A 17,894-nucleotide genomic window follows, 5' to 3' on the forward strand; every position below is an offset into this window, starting at 1 on the left:
AATTTTGCGATTCATTTTATATTGTAGATTATTGACATCAATACAGGAAATAAATTAATAGCAAATTATTCAAAATATCGTCATAAAACATTTAACTTATAAACATGTAATTGCTAGTTACAACGATAATATCCCTTTGTTTATTGATTATAACTTGCCTATAACAGAGTATCCAAGATTTATGTTAAATTAGTCACGAGTTAGTACTACTTTTGCATTTGTTTATCTTTAAAGACTTTCCGGTTTAACCATTGCTGATTATGTATCGGCTTTCATAGTATTAGCAATCTTATTAAATTAACTTAGCAGCTTTGCATTATTTGACTGAATACAAGATCCCACCTTTTTACATATTTATCAAAGTGGAAGTGTGTCCCATGGTTAAAGGCAAGTATCGAACTCTTTGTGTGCCAAACACTAAAATCAGTTTATTAGTTTTTGCGTGAAACAGCTGTACAGTACATAAAATTACGACCTTTTCCCATATCGGTAGGCAGAGGCCAAAGAACACCACTTATCTTATTATCAGCACCTGTCGTAAATGAAAGTAGGTATCTCGGTCCCTTTTCCATGTCTAAATCACTAAAAAAATTTAAATGAAATGTTGTATGAAGATAGTTTGCAATACAAATAGTAACGTAGGATACTTTTTATCTCAAAAATCTTACGGGAATGGGAACTATGCAATAAATCATATAACTATAGTCTACACCGACAGAGTCGCGCGAAAGAATTTGTCTATAAATCCTCACAAACTTTTGCATTTATAATATCAGAAGGAAGTATATCTTTGGAAAACTTATTTCCAATACATTTTAATTAGGTTTTATGAATAGATCGTGATATATAGTATTATAATTGACAATCAAAGTGCAGGAAATCGATGCCGTCGTAAAAATACCAATCAATTAGTTACGATGATGATGATTAACAAAGACGTTTAATGGCTACCAGACGTTTGATGGCTAATAAGGTTAAGCAACCTTTATGCCATTTTTTACTGGTTCATTTTCAGATCCTTTATCAAAAATCTGTGAATGCAAGTTAAATACATCTATTTCAAAAATAATTAAAGTATGATTGGACTCTAGGTCTAACCGCTCGAAAACCTTTGTCTAGCAGTGGGACAGTAAACTAGTTAAACACATTATGACTCTTTTGAATAAATCAAGGTATTTTTAATACAAAATTGCTAACAGGTCTGAAATTTTTGGGTTGAAGATACCTTATTTCGATATTCGATCGAAACGTTGAGCAGCAAAAAAGGTATAGAAAAAAAATAATTCTCATCGCGTTGACAACCCGTTTGCAATTTTGTACTAGGTATGTGTAGAAACCGCGATAGTTTCAAAACTTGAATCAAGAGATTCTCAATATTTTAGGTAGTTTTCCTCCATGCCGACCATGGTATTCCGCCCTGTATTAGTAAAATTTAGTCAAAAAAGTCTCATTTTAGAGCAATACACGTTTATCAATGATTCATAACGATAAGCTCTGAACGGTCGTTACGGAAATCACTTCAAGGTTTTGTAAGAGGGTACAAACAGCGCCTATTGTCCTAGGTATTTACAATACCTATTGCTCTGTACCTGTTGATTTAATTTACGATACCCTTCGGACAAGTGCGTAGTTCTTACTATTATGTTCTTCCGGAGACTGGGAACTGTATACACGTGGCTGTGAGTGATAAAAAATAAACTACACAAGTTTGTCGATTTTTTATCACCCTTTTGTGTATGACAATGTTAGGGGTGTTTTAGGGGTGTTTAAAATAAACTTTCTGTAGCAGAATAAAATTCTTATAAATATAGTAATCAAACATAATATGTGCGCGTAAAGCTAGGTGTCACTGAGAATGAAACAAAAGAACAGAGTATGTTACTAATGGTATACTCCTAAGCTCGATTCTCTTCTGCTATCGACTACCGACAACTGGCTAGCTATCGAGAAATTTTACTCGAAAATCTGTTTAGCGCCTCTACTGAGCTCCGTCTGACCTATTTTGGCAGTACATTTTAAATGTCAAACTATCGTTACTCGATCAGTTACAACTGTAGAGTAAAGCGCTATTTTGATTTTATATAATTTAATGTGAAAAGTTTCATTATAAACATCTCTAAGAAAATTCGTAGCGAGACTCATCGTACGTGACCAAAAGAAAATTATACAGTTTAGATTTTCACAAACACTAAATACGTACTTTGCAAGTACGAGATTATAAATAACAGGTGTATGAGAGAACAACATTTTGTTAATTAATTGTACTGCAATTAGAAACAAAACAACATAGATTTATGTAATCCTTCCAAAATTAATTTACATTTCATAACCATTTTTATTTTGAGAAAAAATTCTTGCATCATATTTTTTAACGTTGTTTTAAACAAAATACCTGTTTTGCTTTTATTAAATAGGTACAGATTTTTTAATCTAGAAACTAAAAAATCTATTTAAATTGCGTGTATGAATTCTGAAAACTTATGTGCGAATTTTTAATCCATTTTTTTACATTAATGCTGGATTTGTAATTCGGTAAATTTGAGAGAAATAAAGCTTAAGCAAATCGTTGTCAAGATCGTATGCTCTATTTCACATAAGACTTTAAAGAATGGGAAATTATGTTATTATTTTTCTTATTATATAGAGGCCGCCCACTACTTCGTCCGCGTGTAAACTCTTCCCGTGTAAATCCCGATTCCTCAGAAACTCCGGGATAAAAAGTAACCTATGTGTTATTCTGGGTCTTCAGCTACATTCAGCTGTATATTCCAAATTTCATCGTAATCGGTTCAGTAGAATTCGCGTGAAAGAGTAACAAACATCCATACATACATACATTCTCACAAACTTTCGCATTTATAATATTAGTAGGATTTTTAATAGGCATAGTTTCCGTATCATTGATATTTATGATCTTTAAAAAGTTACAGACGTGTTGCCATTTTTTGCGACGAATTTTATTTGCTCACGTCATGAGCTAATTTTTAAGCATCGCTTAAATCATCCAAGCGAGACATAAGCGTCACTAAACTCGCTTAAACGATAGTTAAGTGACACCGCGGGTGCCGCCTCGTCTAATATCTTATTGTTAATGTTAATTCTCATGAAAACCAGTAACAATTTAATTATATTACTTTTTGTGTTATTTGTTTTGTAAAGACATGTTGTTGCAGTGTTTTGATAGAAATAGTACTTTTAATAAACAGCTTGTTGGGTATAAAAGCAGTGAGCAGTGTTATGTATGTAACTTGTCTATTTGTTTCCAACGAGTAAAATTAACTAACTACCGCTCGTAAGGTTTTATTAAGATTTATCTTAGTATTGAGAAAGTGTGGATAGATTTTTGGTATTCAATCAAAAATTTGATACCCAAACTACGAAACAGATTTTGATCAAATTAAGTACACACTTCAAAGGTACTTTATAACCTGGATTACACACAGGATTATTTTTATCCCGTGAAATATCTTCACGCGGACAAAGGCGCGGGCAGTACCTGTGCTTGAGGTCATTCTTCTATTTATAAATCGGGTTATTAACTTTTAACTATGGTTTAATGTTTTATCAGTAACATATAAACGTACTAGTAGACAAAGATAGTTATACTTATGTCATATTAAACTAACATATTATTGTTTTAGTTGCAGACTCGATCTTCTGTATGAAGACACGCAGCGATGAAGCCTTTTATAAAGCAGGTAAATATACATTATTTTATAACAAAACTTCCGACTTTATGAGGTCTCGTTTGAGAATCGACCTTGCCCTACGGATAGATACAGAATCTACAGTTCATTTTAAGCAGTCAAAGTGCTCAATGTTGTAATTTTAATATGAAAATAAAAATTCTATTCTATTCTAAATATTGAATCACTGTACATATGGTGTTCAGTGGGTTCGATTCCCACGTGGGACAATTATTTAATTTTGTGCAATCCACAAATAGTTGTTTCGGGACCGGTTGTACTTTGTGTCTGTTGTTTGTATGTTCGTTAAAGTCCCCGCGACATGAGCAATTCTTAGTGCGGGAGTTGTCTTTGTCTACAGAAGTATAAGTTTACAAATACGTGAGCAACATTAAGTGTATGTGAAGATATTATATGACAAGACTTGTGCATCTAATGTAAAGTGATCAAGATCGGTTGATTCCGAAATGCAAGGAATAAGAGAGAGTCTACTATTTGAGTGATGTTTTTTCTATCCATATTAAGAGGCCCAGTTTCAAATATCAAATGTCAGTGATGGATTTAAACAGAATAGTTTTAATGTGTAAAATGGTGGTGGTGGACACAAGGCCTCTCCCATCTTTCGCGGGGAGACCCTTGGTACAAACCAAGTGCAAGTGAGGCAGAAATCAGTTTAAAGTGATGTGATTAGGTTGTAAATATTCTGTAGTTGTTCAGAACAAAACTATCGCAGGCTTTTCTGACCATTCTGTGTCCTAGGGTAGGGATTATGCTATACCTATGCCAATTTTCTTTAAATTTGTGTCTACCAACAATCTTTGAAAACATATTAATATATATTTGACATAATAATATTTGACGTAATCTAAATAAGAGCATGTAAAGCTTTTTATATTTCGTAGCAACAATCAACCACGCTGCTTTAAATAGACACGCATTGATACAAAAACGTTAGTAAACATTTTATATAATACCTATTTCTAGGAGCACATTTTTTCAAGCAGATCCCAAAAAACTGTTATTACAAATTCGATTTCGTTAGGATTCGTTTTGCGTGAACAATTCATTTTTTGCGTTACAAATAAAAATTCTTTACTAAGAATAGTAACATTTTTTATTTGTATATTTTTATTAAAATTCCCATCGGATTCGATTGCTTTGTTATCGAGTTTTTTGCTTCAATATGGTTGACTTCCGTAGTTTCATTTGCGCTGTATTTTTCAGGCTTGTAACAGTCTTTTGGAAGGTATTATACCTACCTCCTAGATCTCTTTCAATCCACTATATAAAATTTAGAGCTGAATCTTAGATATTCACAATAATATGTGCAGTACCTACTGAAACTTAACTATAATGAGGATATGAGAAGATCTTGAAGAAGATGACTCAGGGTAGGGTCAACAGTAAGGGCTACTTTGCATTACCCAGAAGGGTATATTACTATGAGAGACTCTTTTAAATTAATAGTCCTGGAGGAAGATTTCGTGTAACTATGGACTTAGGACTAATTTTTGTCATCAATATAGTAGGATTTAATATAAATTTTCGAAGTAAGTACATTTATTTGATCGTTCAGATGAACATGACATAGCAAAACCAGATACATAGTGGAGTACCCTATACTATGACGTTAATTTAAATATGCGCTGATGAAATCAAACTATAAAAGTATCAAACTATAAAGCAGTGACACTGCATATTTGATGCAAACATTCGAAATAGCTTGATCATCAGTATGTTTATTTTTTCTTCATTCAAATATCATATCATTGATTGTTCTTTCTTTTTTTTTCGATAGACATCTTTTTCTAGTCAAAATATAGAGTGAGATATTCTGAAAGTACATAATTCAATCATACATGTGTCAATCATAGTTGTACTTAATTACGCATAGGTACAAAACAAACCTGCACTTTGTAAAAATTATTTTATTTTTCGTGTCGCACAAGGGAAGGCGTTCTCGTTTACTTTATCTTTGATTTTTCTTATAGCTATAACGTTCATCGCAGAATCATAATATATCTTTAACAGAAGTAGCGAAGCTTAACAGTAATCAAGTGGTTGTTAAAAGGTTCCTTGTATGTCTTATTAAGTACTGTGGGATTTCCCAGTATTGCCAATAAAAAAAGAGATCAGAAGTCCATTATGCACTGAATAATTAATTATATAAATTTTGCAACTGTTATCAGCTGACTCAGAATTGCAAAGACCGGTGCAACCAGATTCAAACGACATGTTAAAAAAAATAAAAAATCATGCAAGTTCGCCTTAATTGTACTGTTCTATATTAATCACTATTATTTACAATTCCGAAATAAAAAAAAACAGTATAAAATCCATTTTACCGTCTCCTAAGCTAGGTTGATTAGGAGAGAATAATACCTTTGGCATTGTAGTGTCCCCTTTATTAGCTGTGTCTTGCAGTTTCACTCACGTTGAAAAGAAAGCTCCGATTTCGTAAGGCACGAAATATACACTAAAGCCTTCTTTTTTAATGTGGCTATCGTAGAACAAGGGATATTTTTGATATTGATGCATAAAAACCGACACGAAGCTTCAGACATTAGCTCGTTATAACAAAATACCGTCTGTCGCACAGGCGGTGTCATTTTATTTATAAAAATATACAAATTAATGAATGAATTGAAATAGTATAAAAATATACAAACCTCAGCTAAAATCCGATACACATAAAACGAAATCACAGCAGAATTCACTTTCATAACTTAATTCGATTCACTGACAATTTCATTTCGTTACAAAATTCTCGATCGACGCGCACACGACACGAAAGTTTTACATAAATATTGCTAGTTTTTAACCCCTCCAAGTAAAAAGTGTATTTTTGGTGACTTCTACATGTGAATAGATGCATGGCGGGATTTATCATGTAACAGTTTACTCGTCTGTCTGTTGTTTTAATTTCGGAATTGTTGGCGCTTCTGAAAAACACAAAAATGGGCCGGTTGCAACAGGTATGGATTATTAATTTTGTTTGTATTTTTTTTAGAAAAAGCACCGTTTGATATTAAATTTTATGATCAAAAAAATGATTCGGCGTAAAATAGACTATTCTCTTTCTTTCTATTCGGGCACTAGGATAGTCAAATGTTTGGATACGCCTCCCGTCAAATGTTCAAACCTAAAGCATTACACGAATCACATATTAAAGTTACGTGTGTTTTAAAGCTATAATTACTTGCTATAACATCTTTATATGCCTGAGAATTATGAGAGAATATAAACAGTAGGTAATGCAAAGCCTTCAGCAATGTGCCATATTAGTGGGGCCTCTTTAAATGACTTTGTCATAAAATAACATTTCGGGAAAAGACTAGCACGTGTGTGCAACAGTAATGTGTCAAATCATATTAAAAGATAATTTTATTGTAATAAAAGTCGTCCCAAGTTCATTAAATAAAAACCAATAACAAACGAAGTACTAAAATGTCATTTGACGTCATTATTACATACGTTATCATTTCTTAACAAAAAACAACAAACAACTGCACTGCAATTGCATCACTCCGGTCAACAGAACGACGAATCGGTGAAATACAATATTATTTCTTTACTTTTGGAGCATTGAGCGTTCTGACAAATATGTAATTTTCTAGCTAAGTAGTTATAATTTATATACATTTTGTCAACCAATGTCTGAAACAAAGAAAATCTCATCACTTCTGTTAAAAAAAAACGCTCTTCATTCCCGAAAACAGGACTAAGGGCGAAGCCACAACACGGCGGTGTGGGACGTACGCCCACATTAAATGTACTTATATTAAGACACTCGTGCTCATTAGTATGTCCTATGGCAATGCATTTACGTGTCAAGGGATTTTAACCGGCAGCTGAATTTTCTCAATTTGTAATGACTTATCGCAATTTATCGGTACCCAATTCCTAAGAAATGAGAAACTAATTAAGTTACAGTTCAGTGGAAATAGCCTTCTTTTAATTTGTTTTCGTCTCTTCCGCTTGCAGTTTGCAACTCTTTTTGTCATTGTAATTAGAGGGTAACGGTTCAGTGCAGAGAAAATTGTTAAAAAGTGGTCCAAAGTACATATCGTCTATTAAAATTAATAAATTATCGTCCATTTAGGATTGCCTTTTTCAGAGGAGGCAATTTTTTTATTTGTAGGGGACAACTGAAGGAAGAAGTTCGTGGGGTCGCCACCCTTGTCCCCCATCCGCCATCTAAGAGAAATGAGTTGGAGTCGGGGGACAAGCAAATAAGCTTCTACTGACCCCCTTAAACATTCAAAAAATATAATTGCGTCCGACTCTGGAAAACGCAAGCTAAAGCCTAAAAAGTGTATTATTTCAATATACTAATAAACGTACATGACAGAAAATCAGTACGGTGACGGCTAAGTAAATTAAGACAGCCGTCATCTTAGTTGATGACGGCTGTCTAAATTTAGACCCATAGTTCTCATCTATCAGTACCAAGTACCGATGGTACGGCGGATAGCGTAAACATATACTTCCGTATTTTTGTACAAAGTAAATCTATTATCTGTTCAATGGAGCATGCAGTTCTCTGTATAAAAACTGATCACGAGGTCCAGAGAATCACGCTTGTTTCTTCATCGCTCGAAGGGCCAAGGTATACCTTGTCTAGTAATTTATTAATGTAGTACCTGCATCCATAATAAACATGATTATCATGATCTTTCAAATAGAAATGACAAAGATCCGGCATTATTTTGTTTGAAAAATCTAAGTTTGAGAATCAAATCTGGAGCCTCGATATCCCTACATAATGTATGGCGACTAATTATAATCAATCATTTAACAAAGCTAAGGCAGTAACGTATGGTTTGTGGTCAACCTAGAGTCAAAGTAGTTCAAGCCGCCCGCAAGGCTTTTGACATGGCTTAACGACTATTATCTTAATAGACAAAAACCTCCGGAGCACGAAGGTGCTAAGTTCAAATGCCACTATGCGGTCACCCGTCAATAAAATGACCGCGCCAAGAGTTTGCTTCACCCTCTGATCGTTTACCGGCCGGTGAGCGCAAGTAGTCAATATTAATATTTAAATTAATGTGTTTTTCAGGCTTTTGTGGTGAGCGGTGCAGCGTTGAACATAGCTGGTCATGGATGTGCTCACGGCTTCCCAGCGGTGCTGTTCGCGCAGATCAACAGTGACGATGGACCCCTCAAGCTTACTGATCATGACACTTCATGGATTGGTAAGTAATTAATAATTTAGCTAAAGTAACTATCATAAGTAGGTACTAGTGGTAGTTACTTTGTGTAAAAGCAACAACAGCCAGCTTCATAACATAAAGAGAAGAAGTATTCGCTTGCTACGTAAGGGGTCAGGAGTTTATACTTTAGCAACACTTAGGTCCACTTTTCGATACTTAAATAGCTCTTGAAGGAATGCAAATTCCCATGCAGTCGGCCAGCACAACCGAAGCTTAACTAAAAAAAATCCCTGAACATACTTATTCAAACTTTTGTCTATTCCCTCGCCCTCTGTTCCATGCTGTAGCCCATATGTGAGGCCAGCTATCCTAAACTTTCTCCTCTGCTTCGCTCTATCGTAAACATCGCCTTCTTGTTATCATCATCATCGTCGTGAAATGGTTTGTTCTGTACATAATAATAATATGTTATCAAGAAAAAACTTGTAGTTAAAAAAACAAAATGTAACACTTAATAACAAACAATTTTAAGTGCTTTCATTCAGTTTAAAAATATAAAGTTGCCATGCCATTTTTGCAGCCGACGTACCTCCATGTCACGTCTGAGAGCATGCAAATAATACAATTTAGTCAGTTTTAATTGTTGAAAACAAGCACTAAAATGTATTTTAATAATTTACGCAAATAGACATCTGAATACGAAGTAAAAAAGATTTATTAGATTCTAACATATGTGAGAAAAGACTAAAAAAATTTCAATTGCGTATGTAGGTACTAAAATAGTATTTGATGAAAATAGATGAGTTTACATCAATTTGCATAGAACAATGACATAGGATTTTTAATTAAAAATCATTGGTCAGCAATGAACTCTCGTAAATTGACGGCCAAGGCTATTGCAAGTTTCATTGAACATTTTATCGTAGGTAGTAGTATTATCGTGTTATAGCTATTTAATTACAACTTATTTTAATTATTTTTTCTTTTAAATTTTCTTTAGGCTAACCTGTGAATAAGTACCCGTTCAGAAATCGAAAGAACAAGGGTCTTCTCCCGAATGAGGGAGGGGTTAGGCCTTGAGTCCATCACACTGACCACGTGTAGGTTGAAGACTTTGCATGCCCTAAGCCCTAAAGAATAGGAGGAATACCAAAGTCTTAGAAATAGGGATACCGTTTTACCTTTTGGTATTAAAAAACAGCAAACAAAAATTAACTTACCTACTTCTTAGCAAATATCTATTTTTGCCGTGTCAATACACTGTTTCTCTTAATAATCTTATTCCGCAATTTTGCACGTGTTAACTGGTTTTTGAGTGCATTTACAGTTGACATTTACAAAGGCACTACCTATTCTGTACGCGGTATTATTTTAGGTATTAACTACAAGTTTTATAATTTTATTCTTACCTGATTTCTATCTTTGACTGTATGTAGAAGTTTCTTTTAATTTAGAAGCACACATTAATGGTTAAATTTTAACTAGACGTTTCGAATTTAATTAACCTCTAGTAAGTTTAATTGCTATGAAGCGATAAAAACTGTCTAATTTAAAGTTTTTGAAAACATGTAAATAGTTTTTAGATATTATTAGGTAGATAACTAGTTCCTATTTAAGTCACAACCATTGTTGTTATTACAGTAGTTAGTGTAGGTAGGTACATTAGCACATACAATACATCAAAAACAAATGTGAACTCAGTTTCAAAATAAATTATCAGTTAATCATTTTGTGTAGGCAAGTATGCCTGCTCAATTACTTAGGTTTAGATTATGTTGATCACATTGACTACCTATAACGCCACAAGCACTGTTAAAATAAAGACGTTCATACATACCTATATAATTATCACGCCATTACATAATTTCCCATAGGGTTAGACACTGTAGACAGAGACCAAGGAACGCTACTTGGCACGATCCTTAAATAAAGACATTCTAACATTTTTTCCTTTCTTCTTTTCAGCGTCAGTAGTAGGTGCGATGGGTATCGTCGGCAATTTAATATCACCGGTCCTGATGACGAAGTTCGGCCGCCAGAGGGCGCATCTCATCTCAACGCTACCAGCTCTTCTAGGCTGGATCGTCTTCATCTTCGGAAACTCCGTCCCTCTGTTCATACTAGCGAGACTTATGCACGGACTGGCTTTAGGCCTTCGAACTCCTTTAGCAGCTATATTAGTAGCAGAATACACCGATCCGAAATACAGAGGAGCATTTTTAGGTACCTTTGCTATTTCTTTGGGTATGGGAATATTCTTGTCACACTTATGGGGAGCCCATCTCACGTGGAAGATGACAGCAGCTGTCTGTGCTCTTTTCCCTCTTATAGCAATGGCCATTATCAGCCTGTCTCCTGAATCCCCAAGCTGGTTAGTCTCCAAGAAAAAGTACGAAGAAGCTAAAAAAGCTTTCAAATGGGTCCGAGGTGAAGGGCCTGAACAGCAACAAGAATTAGAAGCCATGATCAACGCACACAAACTCGAAAGTACTGAAGACCGAAAGGAATTCACCGAAAATCACGTCTGTAATAATGTATTTAAGAAAATATTCGAAGCTATTGGCGATGTCGTTAAGATATTTAAGAAGAAAGAGTTTTATAAACCGGCCATTATAGCTATAAGTATGTTGATTGTTTTTGAGTTTGGTGGAGCTCATATGGTAGCCGCTTACGGGAATATTATTCTCCAAGTAGTTTTAGACAAAGACGATCCAAAAGACGTCGCTTGGCAGTTCACTGTGATAGACTTATTAAGAACTGTTTGTGCGTTCCTCGCTATATTTTTACTTAAAACGTTTAAAAGAAGGACTATTCTATTCTCTAGTGGTGTTATGACTGTTCTATCTATGAGTGCGATATCTATATTCATATATTTAAGAAGAGCTGGTCTTTTTACGGCACCATGGATGTTAGAAATCCTTCCTATATCTTTAATGATTTTATATACTTTATCTTTCTGTTTAGGTTTAGCGCCATTAAATTGGGTTATTTGTGGTGAAGTATTTCCTTTAGCTTATAGAAGTTTAGGGTCGACTCTTTCTACGTCATTCTTGACTCCATCTTTCGTCGTTTCGATGAAATCTGCTCCTTATTTGTATTCTTCAGTAGGTGTGGAAGGTGCATATTTAGTTTATTCAGCTACTTTGACAGTGTTCCTAAGTATTATGTATGTTTTATTGCCTGAAACTAAAGATAGGACGTTACAGGACATTGAAGATAGTTTTAAGGGTAAGAAAGAGAAGGTCAACGACCCCGAAGCGCAGATGAAACTTATTTTAAAGGAAGATGTCGTTGTTGTGAACTAAATGCGTAGATTTAAGTCATTGTGATGATTTTGTAAAATTAAGCTCACTATTAGGATAAGATTTTTGAACCAAATATAAGTATTATAATAACTGAAAATAACACGAAGCTGTTACGAATTGTCGAGTCTTTGATGACATTTAATATAATGATAATTTGGTTAGCATTAAGGCTGCCTGTCTACTGACACAGAGCGAGGCTTCAATCTACATAATAATATATTAACCAATCGTATTGAACAATTGAAAAGAACCGAGGTTTGTGCACTCAGTCCTAGTACCTAGTTAATATTTTTCCGTTTTACTCTGCAGCCTCGCTTTCCGACAATGGACAGGTAATCTTAATGTAAGTATACTATCTAGTTATTTAAGTTCAAACATTCCACAATGGCGATAATATTAGCTATACATACATTCCATAAAGTTGATTTCGGATATTTATTATGTATATGTACAACTGTGTACATAATATACGGGGTATATACACGTGTAAGAAGAAAAGACAAGTTTTAAACAATCTAGCTAAATATTTAAATAATCAAATACCAACAAATTATAAATTTATTGTAAGTATGGTCAGCGTCAAAAATATGTTTACATTGTCAGTATTGCCAATTGTAATTAATAGTATTTTATTTTGTGTAAATATTGTCAGCTATTGCCAGCACTAATATTTTATTCCACATGATATATGTATTGAAAGAGTTTATCCATTACATAGCACGTTACACGCGCTAAATAACTTTGTATAGACTTATAGTCTGTCAAAAGCAAAAATATGAATACAGTCACATTTTCAAACGTATTTTTTTCAATGAAATTAGTAACATTAAAACTGTTTATTAATTTATTAATATTAAAATAATTTACACATACATTCACTGCTTATTTATTGGTGCCTAATAGCAATAATTCATTTGAAATAGTCATACAAAATGTACGATTGAAAATGTGACTGAGTGTATAGGTACTATAGGTACATATTTTTACCGTGACTGTTCTGGTAAGGCTCAGAGTTGTTTCACGGAAGCGGTTCACAGCAGAGTTTAGTATAGCAGACTACGAATCGACAATGACAATGTTTCCACTGTCATTCAATTAAAAAGACAACTCCCGCATGAACAACTGCTTTTGTGTCGCGGGGACTTTTCCAAACACACAAACAACGGACACAAAGCACGACCAGACCCGAAACAATTATTTGTGAATCGCACAAATAATTGCTCCGTGTGGGAATCGAACCCACGAAATCCTAACACAATGGTAATGGCGTGGCGATCTAAACCACTGCGTTATGGAGTGATGATGATGAGGTTACTGTGATTGGTCGATTCGTGGTCTGCTTCATTGCGCTCTGCTGAGCTTCGCTCCGCTTTCACATTCTAATGGATGGACTCCTTCATAAGTACAAATAGTACCGAACATTAGTTATAAGGCACATTGTACAAAGCAATAGATAAATAGATTTGTTATAATTTTAACTTTTGTTTTATTGAAATGTGAACAACCGGTGAGACTGGAAGCTGACTCCAACATAGAAAAAAGGCTTGGCTGATCATGATGATGGAATGAGAATGAATGAATTAACAACAACCTTTCAGGAGGGATTGGTAATGATCTCGTTAATAAAACAAAATCATTTTTAAAACAGATATTGTTGATTTCCTTCTTTAAATTTTGGTAACAAAATAACATTGCAAGTCAATATAAAATTAAGGAATGCACATTTTTAGGATCTAACACAAAAAATACACATTTATTTCATACAATAAACAAACACTAATGAACTTCGCAAAAATAGGAACTAGGTAACGAAAGACGATGAAATTATGTGAATTTTTGATTCATCAATATTTTTCGTACATCCAATAATTTTATTTACGGTCAAGGCCAGAATAGCCCGGCCGAAATATCAAGCAAAAAGAAAGTAAGAACTACATACATTATTTTTAACAATTTTACATGTTAATAATCTTATAATGAATATAGGCTTAAGCTATATTAAAGGCACATAGAAAGGCCGAAACAACATAAATAACATTTTGCTAGCTTTTCAAGCAAGTGACGGGACAATATTAAGTCTTAATACATTATAATAAGGTCGACATAAGCAAAAGTATTAATAGAAGTGCACCTCACATTTATTCCTATTTTGGTGGGGTAACAAAATATCTTATCAATTTCATTCACTCAATGAAAAGGCTTTGTACATCACATATACTTAATTCTAAGGGAAGGTTCATATATGACGGAACATGCGTCGCGTATTATCGGTCGCGTAACGCCAGAACAGACAAATGTATAGAAAAACTCTCAACCGATGATGCGTCCTTGCGAATCCCATACTATTTAGGCTACGCCCGACGCATCTTCCGTCAGATTTGAACCGTCCCTAAGTGTTATAAAAACTAAAAAACACACTTGAAATCTTAATAATCTACAATTTTGAACATTATTATAAACTTGATGCTATAACACAACTAAAAACATAAAGCAACAACATTGACTAATTGTTTTAAATCTTTGGCTTAAAATAGAAACTCACATTTAACACTAATAAAGATATTCTAGAATTCTAGATGTCTCGCATATAACTACAAAAAAGGTTAGTTCTCTTACTATAATCATTATTTCTACTCTGTTTCGCTTTAACAACAAATACACTAAGTTGATTTGGAAACAGTAAGGATCCAGGCTGAAACATAAGCTTTGTTTCATACTTTCAACCTTTGAGTGGCTTAAAACATACCAAAGTGTGAATACGAGCGAAGTCCACCGCGTCACGAACTGCTTTTATACTAGATTGATTATGATAACTAACAATATTCAGCTTTTTTTTAAAAGACAACTCCCGCACTAAGAACCAGGTTGTATCGCGGGGACTTTTACAAACATACTAACAACGAACACGAGGGACAACTAGACCCGAAACAATTGTTAGTGGATTTCACAAACAATTGTTCCGTGTGGAAATCGAACCCACAGCTTCCCGACATAATGACAGCGGCATGGCAACCTAAACCACTGCGGCACGGAAGGAGTCGGTCTTTTATCCTTTACTTGTATTATATGCGAGACAGTAACAATATGACATAATAGATGGCAATATAAATCTAAAATTATTCAGGAATAGCTTTCCAAATCTCTTTAATCCTTTCAGAGCTCAAATCTGGAGGCCCAAATATAAACGGACCAGCATAATCAGGCCCTAACATAGTAAGCAAATTCACTTTGTTAGGAGTCAGTATTAAACTGGTGAACGTTGTACGAGCAACACCGATCTTTTGTGCACATACACCTGTAATGTGGACGTCGTCGATCCAGAAGTATGGGGTGGATTGTGCTGTTTTTAGTAGCCGAGGAACTACGTCTTGGGAGTAGAGTATCGCCCAACCTGGAACGAGAAAAGGTTTGAATAAATTATATGTTTTAGTAAAAAGAGTTTGACTACCTTTGTGGTTTGGGTTGCATTGTACATAACTGTTGATAATGATACCTCTGGTTTCATTGATTAAATTCAAAATACCCTTTATTTTATAAACATTTTACAAGAATTTCAAAATCATTGGATTTCATAATCTCCATACTTTTTCAGTACAGCAGTATAGGATTTTACTCTAATAGCCAAAGTAATAAATGAATGAATATGTGTGTTTACATCAAAAGTTTACCATACCTAATATCTAAAGTCCATGTAATAAGACTTTATAACATGGTAATCTCTGTTTTTAATATAGCTAATTCCCACACTGGTAATTTAAATTAGTCAATGTATTGAGTAATTAATATTCATTAGTTTCCTTAATGGAATATTATTATATATCCTATGAAAGTTCATAATCAATCATAGCAGGTATAATAATGAAACTCTGTAACTTTAGATGATGGTAAGAGGATTGTTTTTATTACCATTCATTTATTTATCCTAGGCTGTACCTTTATCTATACTAATATTATAAAGAGGAAATGTTTGATGTTTTGTTTGTTTGTTTGCATTGAATTGGCTCCGAAACTACTGGACCAATTTAAAAAATTCTTTCACCATTGGCAAGCTACACTATTCCCACTAAAGCCTATATAAGATAAACAAGTCATTTGTTACATTTTTTATGAGTCCCATTTCATTTCAAGTTATGTTTTCCCATTCTACCATAAGTGGTGGTTTTTTGTAACATTTGTGAATGTCAATAAATGAAGTACTTGGTGACTAATCCACTTAAGATTATCATTATAAGATTGTCAAAAAATATACTACACTTGAGTCACTAAAAAATGTACAAGGCACTTTAAAAAGAAACAATTTTTTTAGTCATTCATAGATTAGATTAGTTCTAGGAAAAATTAACACAAAATAATAGCTCCTACATTCGTCCCTGTAACTTCCACTGGTAATAAATTAAGAACATTACAGCCACAGTGCAGAGCAAGGGTCTCCTCTAAAAAAGAGGAAGAGGTTGACCTTGAATCCACCATGCTGGCCAAGTGCAGCTTGGGGACTTCTATCTGTACAAAATTTATTTCAATTTTACTTAAATTGTTGACAATACCCAGTATATAATATTATATTTCCATATCTAATACTCTACTATTTAACTATATAAACAAACAAACCTGCACAATAAGTAGGATAATACTTCAACGGATACTCCTCAGTTGTCACTCTCCATTTAGACTTCTCTGTCCTCTGTGCCTTTGCATGTTCCAACACTTGGCATGAAATCAAGTCTCTAGCACCCCAGGGAGACAGTTCCCTTGCTAAAAACCTCCTCAGCTCGTGAGAATTTACCACCACATCATCATCAGTTTTCAAAATATACTTTGCAGTAGGACAATGGTGTGACACCCATTTCAAACCCATCACATGCTTATATGTCATGTTTCTGTACACATCTATGAAGTTACCCTGCACTATATCTCCGTATTTCATACTCTCGTCTTTTACTTGATTGTACACAGTTACATTTTCCGATTCTCCTAATAAAAATACCACTTTCGTAGAGTCCAAGTTTCGACCCCACGTATTTCGTATAATTTTACGGTTTTCCAGGTTATTAGGGTTCGAAGACACGATTACCATTAATAATAATCCAGTGGGATAGCTCTCACAAGGCTGTGGATTAACTTTAAAGGCAAAATTCTTGATATCAATCAATTGATCGTAGTTATCCTCGACGACTATTTTCGTCGTATTATAAGGCCCGAGAACACTGAATTTCACATCTTTAATCCGTACCAAAGTGGGCACTGTAGTCGTATAATATTTATACAATAAGGAAATCGAACAAATGGTGAATAATATTTTATGAAGAGTTAACATTTCGTTCTTTTCACGTTGGCTCTCAGACATATCAATAGGCTTGTTTTAAAGTTCTTTCACTAGTTTATCACAATGTACACATAACTTGAAATGTTCACAATAAAGCAAAGAAAAATATACTGAGAAATAAGTCGTAAAAGACAGTAAAATAATATTTTATTGTACTTGACGAGAAATAAACAGAAACACTATAACGTGTTGCCTGTTGCTGACAGTGCGACAGTGACAGAAAGTGCAGTATGCGTGATATGGAATTTATATGAACATTTCAATACAATGCTCGCAAATTTTAATAAATTCTGGCTTTTATCCTTCGTTTTTACTTATATTTCTAGTTGTTTATTCATAAATTACTACAAATATTAAAATGCTATGCTTTTTAGCAGTTGTTCTTTATCAAAGTTGATCTATTTATCCTATAACAACTTTGAAA

At 33.9% G+C, this 17,894-nt stretch overlaps 2 protein-coding genes across 6 annotated transcripts in view; one reads left to right on the forward strand and one right to left on the reverse strand.

Moving 5' to 3' along the window:
- LOC142983799 (facilitated trehalose transporter Tret1-like) overlaps positions 1-13,625 on the forward strand; it is a 40,186-nt gene extending 26,561 nt beyond the window's left edge. For 4 of the 5 annotated variants that reach the window (XM_076130865.1, XM_076130866.1, XM_076130867.1 and 1 more), the window contains exons 2-4: positions 3,642-3,698; positions 8,749-8,884; positions 10,808-13,625. In XM_076130865.1, coding sequence (XP_075986980.1) covers positions 3,678-3,698; positions 8,749-8,884; positions 10,808-12,147 — 1,497 coding nt within the window. In that variant the 5' untranslated portion in view covers positions 3,642-3,677 and the 3' untranslated portion in view covers positions 12,148-13,625. Of the gene's footprint in view, positions 1-3,641; positions 3,699-6,439; positions 6,662-8,748; positions 8,885-10,807 lie in introns of those variants that run through there. The other variant, XM_076130868.1, reaches the window with a different exon arrangement.
- Positions 13,626-13,748: 123 nt separating this feature from the next.
- On the reverse strand, positions 13,749-17,674 carry LOC142983801 (beta-1,3-galactosyltransferase 5). Its single transcript, XM_076130869.1, has 2 exons — positions 16,756-17,674; positions 13,749-15,538 (listed from the first exon to the last, which is right to left on the reverse strand). Exons 1-2 carry the CDS (start codon positions 17,489-17,491, stop codon positions 15,264-15,266), a joined length of 1,011 nt encoding a protein of 336 aa, XP_075986984.1. The 5' UTR covers positions 17,492-17,674; the 3' UTR covers positions 13,749-15,263.
- Between the last annotated feature and the right edge of the window lie 220 nt (positions 17,675-17,894).

The sequence above is a fragment of the Anticarsia gemmatalis genome, chromosome 25 (genome assembly GCF_050436995.1).
Source record: "Anticarsia gemmatalis isolate Benzon Research Colony breed Stoneville strain chromosome 25, ilAntGemm2 primary, whole genome shotgun sequence".
Taxonomy (NCBI): Eukaryota; Metazoa; Arthropoda; class Insecta; order Lepidoptera; family Erebidae; genus Anticarsia; species Anticarsia gemmatalis.